This window comes from Streptopelia decaocto (assembly GCF_964273445.1).
Source record: "Streptopelia decaocto genome assembly, chromosome: 3".
Classification (NCBI taxonomy): domain Eukaryota; kingdom Metazoa; phylum Chordata; class Aves; order Columbiformes; family Columbidae; genus Streptopelia; species Streptopelia decaocto.
In genome coordinates, this window is record NC_138656.1 from 28252390 (window position 1) to 28268537 (window position 16148).

Here is a 16148-nt window from a genome sequence, read left to right on the forward strand (position 1 = left end):
ACGCACTTGAAAGCCTGTACTTTCTCTCGTTCTGGAGCACAAATTTTGCATGTCTGAAGAGCTGTGATTCATCTTAAGAAAACCCATCTTGTGTTAAATGGAATGGAAACTGGACTAAGTGGTCAAATGACAAGTACATTCATATTCAAGCTGTATTATAAATGCATGTACAGTAATTTACGTCTCTCAGCTACCACAAAAGGCTCTTGATAAGCAGGTAATTTGCTAAATGGACTCCTTTATCCAAGTATTCGAAGGGCGTTACAAGAAAAATCTGCAGAGGCATTAATGTGACGTAAAGGTCAAGCATTGTGACATACCTTTCAAATAATCCCGCCTAACTTGCGATATGATGAGGAGGCTGCTGGCAGCACTGTTCAGTGTGAAGCCCTTGATGTGGGTCTCAGCACTAAAAGAAGCAGACATTTAGAAAGGAATTACTGACATGCTTCTGATACGATAATAAATGGTTGAGCACCAAGGTGAAATTATAAAAACTACTGTTCGTATGTTAAAAATATTGCTGCAAAATATCGACCTGGAGACAGCTTTTGTGTTATCCTGTCAATGGTTATAGAAGGATAATTTTTTTTTGCATTCTGACAGATGACAAAGTTGGAAGTGAGCAACAAAAGAAACAAAGTACAAGATTTTTTTTAAACAATCGGTTCAGATTCTTGAATGCTGACATATTAGATGACTAAAATAACTGCATGCCCTGCATTGTTCTGTTGTATCCTAAGCTGGATACTTTTTCTTCTTTTTTCAATAGTCACCATAATTATAAAATGTAAAACTATTCTTTCAGCAATAAAAATGAAACATTTATTTTCAGCACTGTATATTTTAAACATAAACTAAAGCATATTATGAACTAACACCATATCATTTGGTTGATTAATTTTCAAATTTCTGTCATCTAGATGTATACAGGTTTTAAAGTGAACATACCACATTTGCTGCCTTACCCATGTTCAAATTTTATTTCGCTTACCAACTCTTTATCTTCTGTAATACAAAACTTCACGTATCTACAGCAAAGAGAATCTTTAATAACATTGCTAAAGCTTTTCTAACACTCTGGAAATTAGTCAAGAGAGACTAGCCAGCAATCCCATAGATCTTATACTACAAAATGTTCCCATTCCTAAATGACATATAGCCACATTTTTAATATAGAAGGATAACTTTACAAATGTTCATTTCTAGATTACAAAATCTCTACACGGAAAAGGGGGGCATTGCCATTTACCATATCAGCAATCAAGATAAACCTCACTGATCATCTTGTGGCAAACAACTGAGCAGCCTACCTACTTGAACTTAGAGGCTGAGCGGATTGGGAGGTAAGCAGGGTCATTGCTAAATTATTCTCCTCAATCCCAAGAAAATCCTTCCCATCGCACACAATATGACTATCCTCTCAGTCACTTTCAGCCTCCCAGGCTCACAAACGCAGTCACTGGACTCGGGATTTTCTTACTCTCCCAACCAATCCTCTTAATCCCTGCCTAAGCACCCACTGCTCAGTTCCGCCTTTTTTTTTTTCCCTTTGTCCCATCTGTCAAAGCCCTTAAGTCAACAATTCATGCATGAGACTGTAAATTACATGTAACAAAGGATTTACTTTCTCCAATCTTCCAATCTTTAGTGTGATTAAATAGATGTTAGCTACTATTACAGAACTAATCCATCATTCCAATACTTCTAAATTTCTATTTAAAACTTCTTGGACTGAATGAAGTAAATGTTCCTCAAAACAGTGCTAGAATGCCAGAGCAATTATACTTGGGTTGACCAACAGATCAGTAACCTTCTGGGATGTTTGGTTTTGTTTTGTTTTTTCCAAAGGCAGAGTAGGAGTGCAATTTCCTTCTACCGCATCACTTTTGCATGGAAGTTTCTCAGTTCTGCTAACAAGACAGAAGTTATAAAATAACGTGACCTTTTAAAATTAAAAATACTTATTTTATTGCCTATATTAATCGTCATACTAACGCTCTCTAAATATTATTTACATTTAAAATTTGGCTTCAAGCAGAGTAAAAAGGAAAAGATGTTCGCTTGTATATATGAAAGTAGCTTTCCTTTATTTTATGAAAATATTAGGAGTTGCAGAAGTTTCAGGCCACTGCACACATTTAGGCTTTGTAGGAGTTTTCTTTTTGTAATACGAGGTTGGTAAAATCGTTAAGTATGCAGAAATGTGTGCAAAACACACAGATATGCTATTCCTCAATGATGTGTACACACGATCACTTTCTCTATTTCAGCAAATAATGTAGAACTTAACGACTTTTGAAAATGCTTAATGTAAACATTTGTTACTAGAAAAAATATACAAGATAAACACCATGAACACCACCAATATGAAGCATTTTCTGTCCTGATGCAACAGTGAGCCATTACAGGCTTCTCAGAATGTCATTACTTGGAATTTCTTCACTGCAAGATGGAGTAGGAGAGTTCTGAAAAGCACTAAGGTTATTATGATGGTTGGCTGTGACAGTGACCAAGAAGAGAATCTATTATTAAATCCTTTTTTCTTTTTTCCTAAATATCTTGAGGTTCAGAGGCTTAGTCCTTTAAAACACACCTAATTCTTTCAGTTTTTAAAATTTTGTTCATTTTTTCCCTGTATTTTGAATTTACACACTGAAATACTTATCTAAAGTGGGAATTCTGAATCACTGATATACTAGGAAGAAGCCACCATTCTTTCTGCTCTACCAATCTGCAAATTACTGCTGATAATACACAATACTTTGGGCATCTTGTTTACAAGTGTGTTGAAGTTGCAGAGCAGGGAAGCAGTGAATGCATGTAAAAATCTTCAGTAGGAAGTTTCAAACTTTTCCCTGAACAATCTTTCAATACATCTTTTGATACCTGAATATTTTCTGTGAATGTCTAACAAACTACCTAAATTTTATCAGTATTCTTTGGACTTCTAAAACATGCCCTTTCCACCTTCTATTTACAAAGATGTATCAGTTACTTCCATTTCAGGGAGTTTAATTTGATAAACTCTTCCACTTTTTCCTTGCTATAAGCCATATATCCATCAAGCACAAACATTCCTTAGCATCAAGCCCAGTTATTGAGACCTATTTGAAAAAACATGATTTGTTCTTCTGAATGCAGAACTCATACTTTTTCAATGAAAGACATGTATTCCATCTAAACACTTTTAAGAAAACGTGAAAACAATAAACATCATCTTACACTATACTGTTCTTGGGCATCAATAACTAAGCTGACTTTAAAAATTATTAGATTTTCATAGTGCCCTATGCATCTTACCGACATGCACTTTCAAATCACTAAGCATACTTGATGACAACCACTGTTCTTGTTTTAGCTGAAGAAACTGAATGGCTTGAACTCCTTAAACTTATATTTTTGTTCTTTTTACGTCTACATTGATGAGTAGTAACACTCTTACTTTGAAGCCTACAATCTCACCAGAACACACAGTCCAGGCAATAATTAAAGCAAGTGGCGTACCATACGACTCACTAAAAGTTCATTTGATTCCAGTGATTCTAATGACACATGACAGCAGGTTGGATTTATTTCAGAAGTGTAAGAACTGGATCTTAGGTTTCTGGTCATCTCCTCGCCACTGGCATCAGAGTCAAACGTACCATTTTGCATTTGGCAGGCGGCCAGCTGCCAGGGAGCGTGGGCGGGGGGGACAGCAGCGGGGACGGGCACTGAGGGGAAGACTCACAGGCAGCTAAGGGAAGGAATCTTGTCTGTTTGGATATTGCTCTAAAGAGGACAAGGCAGACTGCCAGAAGGGGAGACTTTCAGTTCTGATGCCAAGTACATTTGTTGACACTGTTAGCTGAAATGAGTTATTAGCAATACATACTGTCACTCTAGTATCTTTTTAATATCTGGCATATCGCTCTGTGAAACACTGGTGTATTTCTTACCATAACTCCTAATTACCAGTCATGATGACCTGCTTTCCCACAAGGACTTACCTGAAAACGATCCTGAAATTATTTAAAACCAGCCCCCACTCAACAATTAAAATCGCTAAAACACAGAAAAGTCTTACATGTGTTTTACTTCGATGGCTTCTTCAAGACAATTCTGTGTTAACAACGCTTTTATAAGGATGCCATAAGAACGATAATGAAACTCATTCTTTCCTTGCATTTTCAGGAAAATATTGTAGGCCTCTAAAAAAGAAAAAAAGGCAAAATGAAATGTCATATTGCAATGATGTGGGTCATAGAAATATGCCATCTGTTCATTGAAAAGGTCCTTTTAAAATCTATTTATCCTCTGCTTACACCTTCGAGCTGAAAGCTGTTGGCTACAGCTTGTTCGAAACTGCTTGTATACAACAATAAACTGACACACGCCTCCACGGAAGAAAAAGTTTGCTACTGCTGTTTTTCTATATGTGGCTGTTGCTTAAATACCAACACAGCTGGTTAGAAGGGGAAGACTCAGGATTTTTAAAGCAACACCTAATTCTGGGATATATAGTTACAGTGTCTGGTGCATGATCACAACAGTGTTTTAACAAATAATATAGGAGGTGATTGCAATATGGGGAGATCAAATTATTTGGCTACGACAAGATTTATACAAAACATACAATTTACAAATATACAGATATTTAACAAGTAAACTACGCTGCGTTTGTTTGACTGATTAACAGTTTTATTTCATGCATTCACAATAACTGTCAGTGTATGAAAGGATGTTACCAAAAAGGGGGAAAAAATGATAAGCACACTTTTCAGTCATTTATTTTTCTGAAACAAGATTATACAGCTATAAACATGCAGATAAAACTGCTATAAAGGCTGTAACATATTCTAGAAAGCTGTGTAAAGAACCAGAAATGATCTTTACATCAAAACTGTGATTCCATGCTTCATTTAATGAAACACAAAAAACAATTCCTTAGCTAATTCAAATCATAGCCACAATAACCTTTAAAACTTTTCAGAAACACTTGGAGTATCACTACAAATTTCACAGCTAAGTGTTAAGTATCTTTCTTATACTTTGAAAGCAAAGATGAAGGCAACTCATTTGAATCTTATTGTCATAAGAAGCATCACACTAATAGCACTTACTTACTTTAGTGTGCTGCGGGATTTTAAGCTGGCATTCCCCAAACCAAAACTGTTGGGTGTGCCTTTTGGTTTGAACGTTAAAAGTTCTTCAACCAAAGACTATCCATAAAAAACATCCTCAAATGCAGGCACAAAACTAACTATGCATAAAATATATTATTTACAACACAAACTATTAGACTGAGTTAATAATCAGAATTAACACTGCTATCTATAATCTACTTTGGACACTTGGAGCTATAATAAATATATATATATATATATACACATATATATATGAACAGAGAAAACGGATAAATACACCAAAGTAAAAATAAAATGCACTTCTGTGTATCTGAGTTTCATGTATATGAGACTGAGAGACACGAGAGGGATGAAGAGAGAATATGACTCATGTCTGACATCGCAACAGTGATTGCATTGTCAACTAAAAGACCAATAAAACAACAGGATGACACAGGAAGGTCTTGAAATCCTTCACCATGTTTACCTACAGGTCTGAGGTTAAAGCTTGATCTGTTGCAATGTGCTGAACTCTCTTGCCTGCTCAGATGCTGAACACCAGCACCCATAGTGTGTTCACAATTAAATTCAGTGGGAAAGACATTTTTCTTCCACTTTTCTGAAATCTGAGGTACCAGTAGACTAGCAATCACATTCAACAATAACAAAAAACCTTTAACTGATATAACCTATTACAAGTGTAACTCATTATTTAATTAACAAAGAAGCAGCTGACTGGTGATAGGCTTGTTCTTTCTGCTCATCAACACCTGTTTAAATTCTAATTTTTAAAGCCAAAAACTCCTTATGTTTGTAGACTCCTGCAAAAGCTCTGCTGTCTTTGGACTGAACTAGGATTTCACCCTGTGTTTGAATCTTTTTCTCCATTGGTTGGGTACAGGAATGGACCTTGTCACCAATGAATATGTCGAGCATATATTACCATCAACTATCACAGTTCACAAAATACAAGACCTCTTTCTACAAGGAAATATATTGAAATCTCTTTTGTAACAACTAGTTCAATGAAGAACTAAAAATCTTTGTATTAGTTTTGTTTTCCTGTTGTAGGATGTTTTGCTGTCAGTCTTCACCTCAGAATGATTATCCTATTCAGATTCTTTTCTAGACTTTACTTTGCATCACTGCAGGTAGCATGTTTGGAGACTACCTAGATGAGTCTCAAATCGAGACATATGCAGGATCAGGTATTATCAGCTCATTACTTCTTCAGATGGCATCTAAAATTACTGAAGTATATTAGCATTCAAAAAAGAAAGTTCTTAGTTTCAAAATCATACTGTGTTATATTAGCTATTTCAAGTAAAAAGATCTGTTAGAAAAGTGACAAGTTGCCAAGAAAGTCTCAGCTCTCAAGACAATCAAATTTGCTCCAGTAATTGCCACTGTTTTGGCTATGTGTAACATGAACCCCTGGAGTAAAGTTCTCACACTGAGGAATGAAGATAAAAGTGAAAAAATGACTTTGCATAAATCAGACACCTCACAGATTTTCAAAACACCCCCATGTCAGAGTGGGTAAATTCATGAAATTAGTTACATAACTAGATTAAGGTAATCTTTTTCCCATCAAAAAGATGATGTTGATAAAAAGTTATATTCTGCCCTATTACATTCACATCAAAATTACTAAATTACACTAAAGTGGCAACCTAGTTTTTATAGGTTTTTTTAAGACAGATAAACTGTTTCCCAACAGGAGAAGAACTGTTTCCCAACATTTGCCTTTTTTTCCTTAATTCCCAATAGATCTAGACCACCTCTGTTCAAATACCACACCTTTAAATAACAGAAACATGCACGGATAATTTACTGATAAATTAAATATCAAATATTTTAACAGACTGTAAGCAGTTACATTTTATATTTTTGTTTTAAACTAGTCTCCCTGCAAGGTCCATGACACATTTAGCTTCCTCCCACTCTCCACTTGTTAATCTATGATAGGCATAGGTACTTTTCTAAGAAAAATTTTATAGAATACATTCTGTTAATATTGCCTGGTTTTCAGTGAAAAATATTTCTTCATTTCTCATATTTTGTTTGGATTCCCAAAACTTCCCAGCACAAAGGATTTCCTGAACACATTATGTCAGCCATAATACATATGATTCTTAAATTCATATACGTGAGATTGCACTCCCTATATGCAGAATATCAAGACTCCACTGTAGATTTCTAATCAGTGCTCCTGCAACAGAATAACTCTATGGGGTTATTTCACTAACAACATAAGTTAACTGTGTGAACGACTGACAGATTCTTCTTTTAAAAACTCAAAGCTTAAAAATCAACCTGTAAAATACACTGATGACACTCAGAGAAGAAAATAACTAGGCATCTTGTATCTATAAATCTTCCTCATTAAGCAGAATTAATTTTTTTAAACCTATTTAACTCTGTTTTCTAATCTGCTTTCAATGGAGATATCTAGTTATTTGTCACAGTATAGGTGAAGAAAATAAGGATTTCCAGAGTATTCAAATGCTCTGTACCTTGGCAAAAAATAGATGTGGACTGATTTCCTCCCCTCCTTGAAAGGCCCAGTAATGCTGTGTGCTGCTTCGGCATAAGATGGGTACAAACGCATTTCCAATGAATTACACACAGACTGAGCCAACAGTACTGCACTGACACTCCTCCTTTCCATATACAAAGGTAAATACCTATGTTTTAAGTTAATTCTGTTTTTATCTGAGGCAGGGAAGTTTGCACAGAAGAGTTATTCATTTTTCATAGCAGAAGTGATCTGAAGTGGTTTCTCAGTCAGGGTATTTTATTTGTGGAGCGGCACCCAGTGGCATATGGGTTTTGGAAACCGAGCCAGGCAACTTTAATCTTAGTTGTAAAGAAACTAAAGAGACTATGCAACACACTGAATCCTCCCTTCCTATAGAAATAAACCACCTTGTAACATCAGCAGATAGGTAACAGACTAACAGATAAAAGCCAGATAGGAAGAGTCTCACCTCATTTAATCTCATTTAGTTAACTTCTTTACCAAATCTGTAGGTAAAATTAGGTACCTGAAGTACACTTGGAAACATCCCCGATCTCATTAGACCTCAACAGCAGTGGCAAATAACAAAATCCCTGAACAACTTCTTTTAATAGGTAATTGCCTTCCCATAAACATGGTCACAGCTAATTCACTCGATATTAATTTTTCTTCTCACTACACTTCTCATGTCTCACACCAAACAGCTCAATTTTCCGAGAACCATAAAAGCAGTATTTTTTAGCATCAATACTGTTCATAAATTTAGGTTCTGGTGTTTAATAGATACATTTGAAAGTCTAGAACACAGTGTTAACCCAACAGTAAAAAGTGAACTCCAGAGCAGCAATACTTGGCTAATTTTAAAACAGGTAACTTCCCCACAGACTGGCTTTCAAACATACACTTAAAAGTCAGCATTTCTAATGACATTTTAAATATTTTAGCATATCTCATATCAGTTTCTGAAGCAGAATATTGGTGGGTAACATGATCATGTACCCTTCCTAACATGCTAGCAAGCCAGCAAAAAGCAGCAGCAAGCATCTGCTGCTCCGTAGTTATTCAAAATCTTAAAATTAATGCTGAAGGGGAAAAGAACAGTGGTTTTTGTTTTACCTTTTGCATTGTTTTTGTTGCAAAGCATCTTTATTTTTCTTTCTTCCGCCTTAGAACCACTTAAACTTCTGGTATCTTCATGTCTAACCTTTAAAACAAACAAACTTATTTAAGTTACTGTAATGCTATCTGTTAACATTTTTAAATGGAAAGAAACCATTTCAAAAGTACTGTCAGCTAGGAAAATTAAATTTCAATTACCTTAGGTACCTCAAATGGAACAACCTGACCATTTTTTTCAAGTATATCAGCCAGTAAGGTTAGTGTTTTCTCACGAGGAACAACATTTTCTTCTTGAATTTTAGTCCAAATAGCTTCAGCCTTTTCCCAGTCATTGTTGTTCTCTGAAACAGGGGTCAAAACTTCAGACAGAAGTACATTTACAGTATACATGCATATCTAAAGTGATTCAAAAGAAGGTATATTTGGAAAATAGTTCTTCAATTAATCATGTACTTCTGCTTCGTATAGTCATCAATTTCAAAAGTTCCAAACTAGTTCTAATATACAGAGGACACCAGAAGATGCGAACAGGAAAAAACCTAAAAGGACTGTACGAATTTTCAAATGAAGGAGAAATCAACCCAAAAATATCACACAAGTGTTCCTCCTAGCTCGTCAGTTCTAATATCTTGATTGTTAATTCTAAAACTAATTACAAAAATTTCTAAATTATTACAAAACATTGAACACTCTAAGGCAGGGATGTCAAACTCATTTTCACCGGGGGCCACATCAGCCTCGCGGTTGCCTTCAGAGGGCCGATTGTAATTTTAGGGCTCTATAAACGTAGGAGTAGTTACATTTATGCAGCCCTAAAATTACATTTGGCCCTCTGAAGGCAACTGCGAGGCTGATGTGGCCCCTGGTGAAAATGAGTCTGACACGCCTGCTCTAAGGTATCACTTTTACGTTGCACTCTTAAATTTCTGAAATGAAATCCTCTGGTTATACTGCTGCTGAGTTAGAACAGCTACATGCCAGAAGTTTACCACTTTCAAATCGAAGAAGTGTTCTAAGCCTTCAGGCTCTCTTGTCACTAAGAAAAAAAATGCATATCTGAAGATTGTAAAATATAAGTGATCTGCAAGAGAAAAAACTTAATAAATTGGAAACAAATTAACAGAATAATTCTACTGTTTTCAACAAGAATAACAATTTATGTATGCATCACTGTACAAAACTGCAAACAAACAGAAAGCTGGACTTTGTGAAAGAAAACAGTTAATTACTATTTAACTACATAGAGCAGGTGATTTCCTGTGTCTCCTAAGTCACCAGAATAGCATTGACTTCCAGCTGTAGGTCCTGTCGGCAGGTACCTAACCCCAACATCTGCCAGCTGTAATCTCTCTGTTCCACGGTTTAATTCAGAATCACAGACATGAAGAGATGCAAGGCAAGAAGGCAGAGTCAGAAGGTGGATGACAGAATGAATCGTTCACATGGCAATATCTCAGCCTGTAAATGCAGCCCTTCAGCTATTCTTCCACTGTTCAGTTAAGGAACTTCATCTGTTCTGTAGCTCAGGCTCCACTAGACTAAGTCATAACACAAGGAAAAGGTGGAGCAGCCACCTGGAAGCAGTATGACACACTTGGATATTCTCTGGAATTGTTATAAAGTTGGTGTTTCAAAGAAGTATATACTGCTTTGCAAACAATATTGCAATGGAATATTTCAACGCAATGTTCTCTTCTGTCCAGGAGCAGCAAGGAGTTTGGGAAAACACACTGACATGTACCTGAGCAGGTTCAAGATCCAAGCCCACTTTCAACAAGGTTCTGGCATCATTTCAGCTTTTTAGAAGCAGCAGCAAACTTAGTGACTACCCTAAGATCTAAAAAAACAATTGGTTTTAAGGATGAAATACTGCATATAACATTTTAAAGCAGATTCATATGCAGTTAGCAGAGTGGGACAGAAAATGTCTTAACACTTTTTCATGTGTTTATCCCTGTGTTTGACAGTAATGTGGCAACATTAGGAGTATCGTGTCCAGTTTGGGGCTTCACAACTCTAAAAGAGGTGCTGACGACTAGAGCAAATTCAGCCATCAATACAGGCATGGGGCCAGAGCAGATGAAGTAAGAGCATAAGAAGATGAGTTTTGAGCAGATCTGAACTTAGGGCTTAAGTGCACAACGACAACTCTCTACTGTATTTGTGCATGTGGCAGCTTTGATAGATAATCTAAAATAGTGGAAAGCTAGTATACACATGGTTTTTATATTTTAAGGTGAGGGACACCCACAAACGTTTTCCACTTCTTTGAATAGATGGAAGTGGTTTTGTCTTTTGAAAGAAGACTGAAGATTTTGCATGACAGAACTTGATAAATTGTATCTTCTTAGATTCTCTTCCTAGCAGGCACACAGTCAGACTTAGTCACTGCAGAGGTGAACAGGATGAGTGCAGAAATAGGAAGGCTTCCTCCCTGTTCAGACAAGATTGCTTTTCAGGCCTACTTGATTTTTGATGGCGAACCAGTATGTGCAAGCCAGAACTGGGCAAAGCTTTCTGAGGTTTTGAAGCTTTCTGAGGCTGTTCAGGAAATGAAAAGCAACAAAGTTCTCAAGGAGTCTCTGGTCATTTTTTCTGTGGAAGTACTTATTGCTTCTGCTCGTGGTAAGTGCAACGGGGAAGCAGCCCCTGTCACTACCATAGGAAAAGAAGAGGGTTTGAATAGTATTTTATTTAGCATTAAAACATCACTAGTTCTAGTCAACCAAAAATATACATGGGGAACACTACTTCAAGCTCAAATGAAATTTTTCCCCATGACCAAATACATCAAATTGCTGTAATGGCTCATTAATATATACATACACATTACCAAATTACATAGCACTCACTGTAATGCTTTTTTAATGCCTCAATTTACTGTTTAGTGCTCTAAACACAAAATGTTTTTTCTAGACTTTAAAAACTGTTCCAATTACAGGAGGCTCTAGATCTTTATCAAAGATTATAACAAATAAGCAGATTTTCTTCTTGAAGCATACAAAAAGACAAAGCAGAGTAAACTTTCAAATTAGGATATGAGACAATAGCATGGATTGGAAGACTTGTACTACAGAAGTTCTATTGAAGTGTTGAGGTCTGCAGGTAAAAAAAATCCTGTAGTCTCTCTCCTGCAAGATATCTCAGAAACGATATCAAGGCTAATTGCATATCAGTATAAAACTCCTCTCTAATTCAGGGTTATTTCCTGTCTCCAATCACAAAAGAAAACAACATGAAAAAGATCACAAGCTCACTTACCACAGAGTTGAAGCAGGTAGTAGTACATCTCATCTCTATCACACTCAAATAGATTCTGAGTTAATTCTACCAAGTGTTCCAAAGCCTCCATCTTTAAAAAGAAAGAAGGAAAAATACAGCTATGTCTCAGCCAAACAATTAATTTTCAATATATGTGCACTTACATGCTGTGTGCATTCAGCTAAAATAATATTTCTGTTTAAGTATACACCAGCATTTACACAGAGCATTAAGCTCACCTCATCAGCCTGTCACTCGGCCTTTCACAAACATAAAAATCATGCAATGAAATATTTCAAAACAATCTTTCTTGGAATAAAATGACAGTTACATAGAAGACATGATATGAGCCACATACCTGATTATTTGATATACACCTTTTTGCAAACCACTGCAACCTTCCAGAGTGTGCTCTAAAGCCAGGAGTCTGTAAAATATTTCCAGAAGAAAAACACATTACTTCACATGGAACATTCTAAAGCAAAGTAAACATAATACATATGCTCATAATAAAAGCTCATAGTTCTTGTTTATTTTTTGAAACATGAATGAGACCACAAGCTCACAAATAATCAAGTTAGGTTGCAATTATGAGAGACTTAAAAATTGCAGTCATTTTATTCAAGACATTTTCCTTTTTGGTTGAACACTGGCAAGAGAGTTGATTGAAAATACACTTCAGATAAACTGAAATGTTAAATCATTTCTGTCACCACAGTAATAAGAGTATTATTGCTACTACCCATGGTAATCAATTGTATTACTCATGGTAAAGAATTATACCAAATGTTTCCAAACTGTCTTCACAATGAAATGTTCGTATTCAACATCACTGTAACATCTTTGCAACCAGAAATCCATGCCTCTCAACCACAACACCACCATTTTGGTACCCTTTCTCTGCTAATATTAGCCATTTTCTTATGACTATTAATACCTAAAAATAATAGTAATTTTAGAGAGTGACTTCTCTTGCTCAGTAAGAAAACCAGCTATTTACAGAGCAATACCCGTTACAGCTCTAACTCGCTGCCAATGCAGATGCCAGGTGTACTAACTGTGAGGCAACTCCAGCCCAGAACAGAACAAAGGTTTACCCTTAAGAGTATGTACATGGAAGAACTGATGTATGATGGTTAATATGCCATAGTTTTCCCAGGCGCCTTTACTTATTAATTTCTTTGTTGTTTCAAATGGGCTACAGCTACAGAATACACATTCTCAAAAAGGCTTCGGTCCCTGGGAACTCCATCTGGTACAGACTAACACATTGTGCCTTCTCAGCACCACAGACCATAATAAAAGTTTCTGTTCCTCCACTTAGAGAAATTTTTAAACATAGGAAGATTCAAAGTTCTTAAACATGTTACAGGCATGCCAGTACTTGTGTCTGACATATCTAAAAAAAAAGGATACAAAAAAGACTGTGGGCAAAGCATCCATCATTTTCACCTCTTAGCCTCCTCCCCCACCACAGAGTCCTTGAATTTGCTTTATACTCTCTTCTTCTAGCACCAGGATCGTTTACAGAGAGGACTCTGCTTTCGTTTCACGTGTCTGGATTCACATTACTGAGAAATATTGAGTCTCAGTTCCAAACAGTCAAAACAATTACCATTGAAAAAGTCAATTTGCCTCCTGTCTTTTTAACACAGAATTTCCTTTTCCTGTATTTTCCAAGTGCAAAATTATTGCTATTACATCTTTCTGCAATGATTAAGCATACACAAGAAAACCAGCATGCAAATCTTCAGTCAAGCCAGTTAAAATCTGCTAAATATGTGTGAAACAGTGTTCTACAGAGTATGTTAGGTCATATAATCCTACCGATAAGCCGAACCATTTTATGCAATCATTGTACGGTTGTTTTAAAAAAAGGGTGTTAAACCCACAGTTCTTCAACATCAACCATCTTCCCTATGCATTTAACTGTACTACAAAAGTAGTCTCAAATCAAGGGGTTACAGAAAAACAGTGGCCTCTCAAGTATTCAAAAGTGGTATATATAAACACAGTTCTGCTTTCCAGGTACTTGCTTTTCTCCCAATTAGGTTTCTTTCCCCACAGTTATTTATGGTTTACAGGAACCTGGTTCAGCGCTCTTTTAAGAGCTACCAAGCAGTTTCACATAAAATATGCTGAAAACTAAGTCAAGAATTAACATCTTACACAACAGGCTCTTGAAAATGAAAAAGAAAAAAGTATGTTGCCTGCATTTGTAGCTAATCCTCTTTAGGACATGGTAAAATTCAAATGCTGAATTCACTTAAAATTTCCAATATCATTGCTGATCTGAATGCCAATGAACACAACAGCTCCAAAGCTATAAACTTTTTATAGTAAATCCTTTCCTGTTCAGAAATGATTGATGTGTCTGTCACTACAAGGACAGCTGAGTTATACAACAGATATCCTTGTGTTTCATTTTGAAATTGAGAAGTGTTTTCACATACTGCAGGTCTCAATCATCAAAAGAACATCTAGGTCAGATTAACTAAATCTCCAGGGCTTGCCTGATAGTCCATATTTGTAGCTTATCCCTTACCGTCTTAGGGAATTTTAAACATTGCATTTAGCAGGAAGCAGACTTTCTACAATACAGCACACTAAAATACAGAATAGAAAAAATGCAAGGAATAAATAAAGTGAAAATCTGTTACTCTAATTACTCTTCCAAATTCTCATTTAGTATTTTGATCTTGCTTGTTTCAATGGATTAAAAAAAATAATAAATAAATAATTTTTTAAAAAAATCTATTTTTAAGTCTTGATGGTTTTTTTTTGTTTGTGGGGTTTTTTTTCTGTTGTTATTTATTATTTTTAAAAATATATTTACTGCTTTAAAGGATGGAAGAGCTATTGTGAGTCTCAAGCAACTCATACAGCACATAAACTAAACATGGAGGTTTTCCAGCTTTTACATCCTCTTGGAATATAAAACAGTTGCACTGTACCAAACCAAAGATTCATCCAGTTTGTTATCCTCTCCATAGCAGTACCTATAAGAGAATACAGAGTGACAGAAAACCCAGCAATACTCCCCCCATAGTGCTCTGTCACCCTCCAAATACTTGAGGTTCAGTCGGTCACACTGTTCCCAGTAAGTGAGTTCTCTCACATGAGCTTTTCTGGCTGCCCCTGGAACCCTGTAAGATTTATCATTCTTAAGATCTTTTGGGAAAGGGTTGCCTCAGCTTCCTTCTGCAGACAACCACCAAAATATTACCACTTTATGTCCGTTTTCAGCCTAGCTTCTATTAGTTTCGTTGGAAGACAATGCACAATTTATTTCTCTTTATCCTCTCCATCTCACGTTAATTTCATAAGTGGTATATATAATAATCCCGTTTCACTGTTTCTTCTCTAGACTAGGCAGAACTCACTGACTTAGTCATATCTCCTATAGAAACCATTCTGTATTTTTGTTCACATTTGCTACTATCTTTCTGAGGCTCAACATTCAACCCTCCACTAATTTACTCACTGATTCAATACCTTTACACACAGAAAGGAAAACTAACCAGAAGGAGAAAAATATGCTGCATCTTTAGAACAACTCTTGCCAAGCAGCACCCAAAAATCACGTGAATGCAACAGCCCTAAGCAACTGAAATCTATTCATTTGTTCTCCTCTTTTCTAGAACCAGTCAGTTCAGACAAGTGATTGAGGAGTCTGTTCACCAGAAAAATCTTTTGTGTACTAACATTTTTATTTGAGCTAATTTTTAACTATTACAGCTGAAAGAAAATAGATTGTCTGGGAAAATACTGGCCTGCCAGAGGCAATTTTTTTTTCCAGGTTTTTAGATAATTATATAAATATTCAAGTTTTGTTTACATTTGTGTTCTTTAACTGTTCCAGCTACCAGACAAATACATTTTTTCTATTTTAATTTTTTGTAAAGTAATTTACAAAGGACATATGGAAAATCTTTACTTCTCTCTACTTGCCTAAAGGAACCTTCTTCTCTTTAAACACAAAACTTACTGAGAGAAAAACCACAAAAAACAACATACAGACCAGAAACCCTGTGGTGTTACTCAAAAAGGACTTTCAGAAAACTAAGAGTTGAGACTGCCCCAAACCAGTACCACTTTTGCTATCACTGGCTTAGGATGCAGCCAGCAGAAGTGTTTTT

General features: G+C 35.9%; 1 protein-coding gene across 2 annotated transcripts in view; it reads right to left on the reverse strand.

The window, feature by feature from the left end:
• Nucleotides 1-16148, reverse strand: part of LRPPRC (leucine rich pentatricopeptide repeat containing) — a 91685-nt gene that overhangs the window by 15442 nt on the left and 60095 nt on the right. For both annotated transcript variants that reach the window (XM_082047789.1, XM_082047788.1), the window contains exons 26-31: nucleotides 12368-12436; nucleotides 12010-12100; nucleotides 8947-9089; nucleotides 8746-8833; nucleotides 4070-4193; nucleotides 321-409 (exon numbers count right to left, since the gene is read on the reverse strand). In XM_082047789.1, coding sequence (XP_081903915.1) covers nucleotides 321-409; nucleotides 4070-4193; nucleotides 8746-8833; nucleotides 8947-9089; nucleotides 12010-12100; nucleotides 12368-12436 — 604 coding nt within the window. The remainder of the gene's footprint in view (nucleotides 1-320; nucleotides 410-4069; nucleotides 4194-8745; nucleotides 8834-8946; nucleotides 9090-12009; nucleotides 12101-12367; nucleotides 12437-16148) is intronic.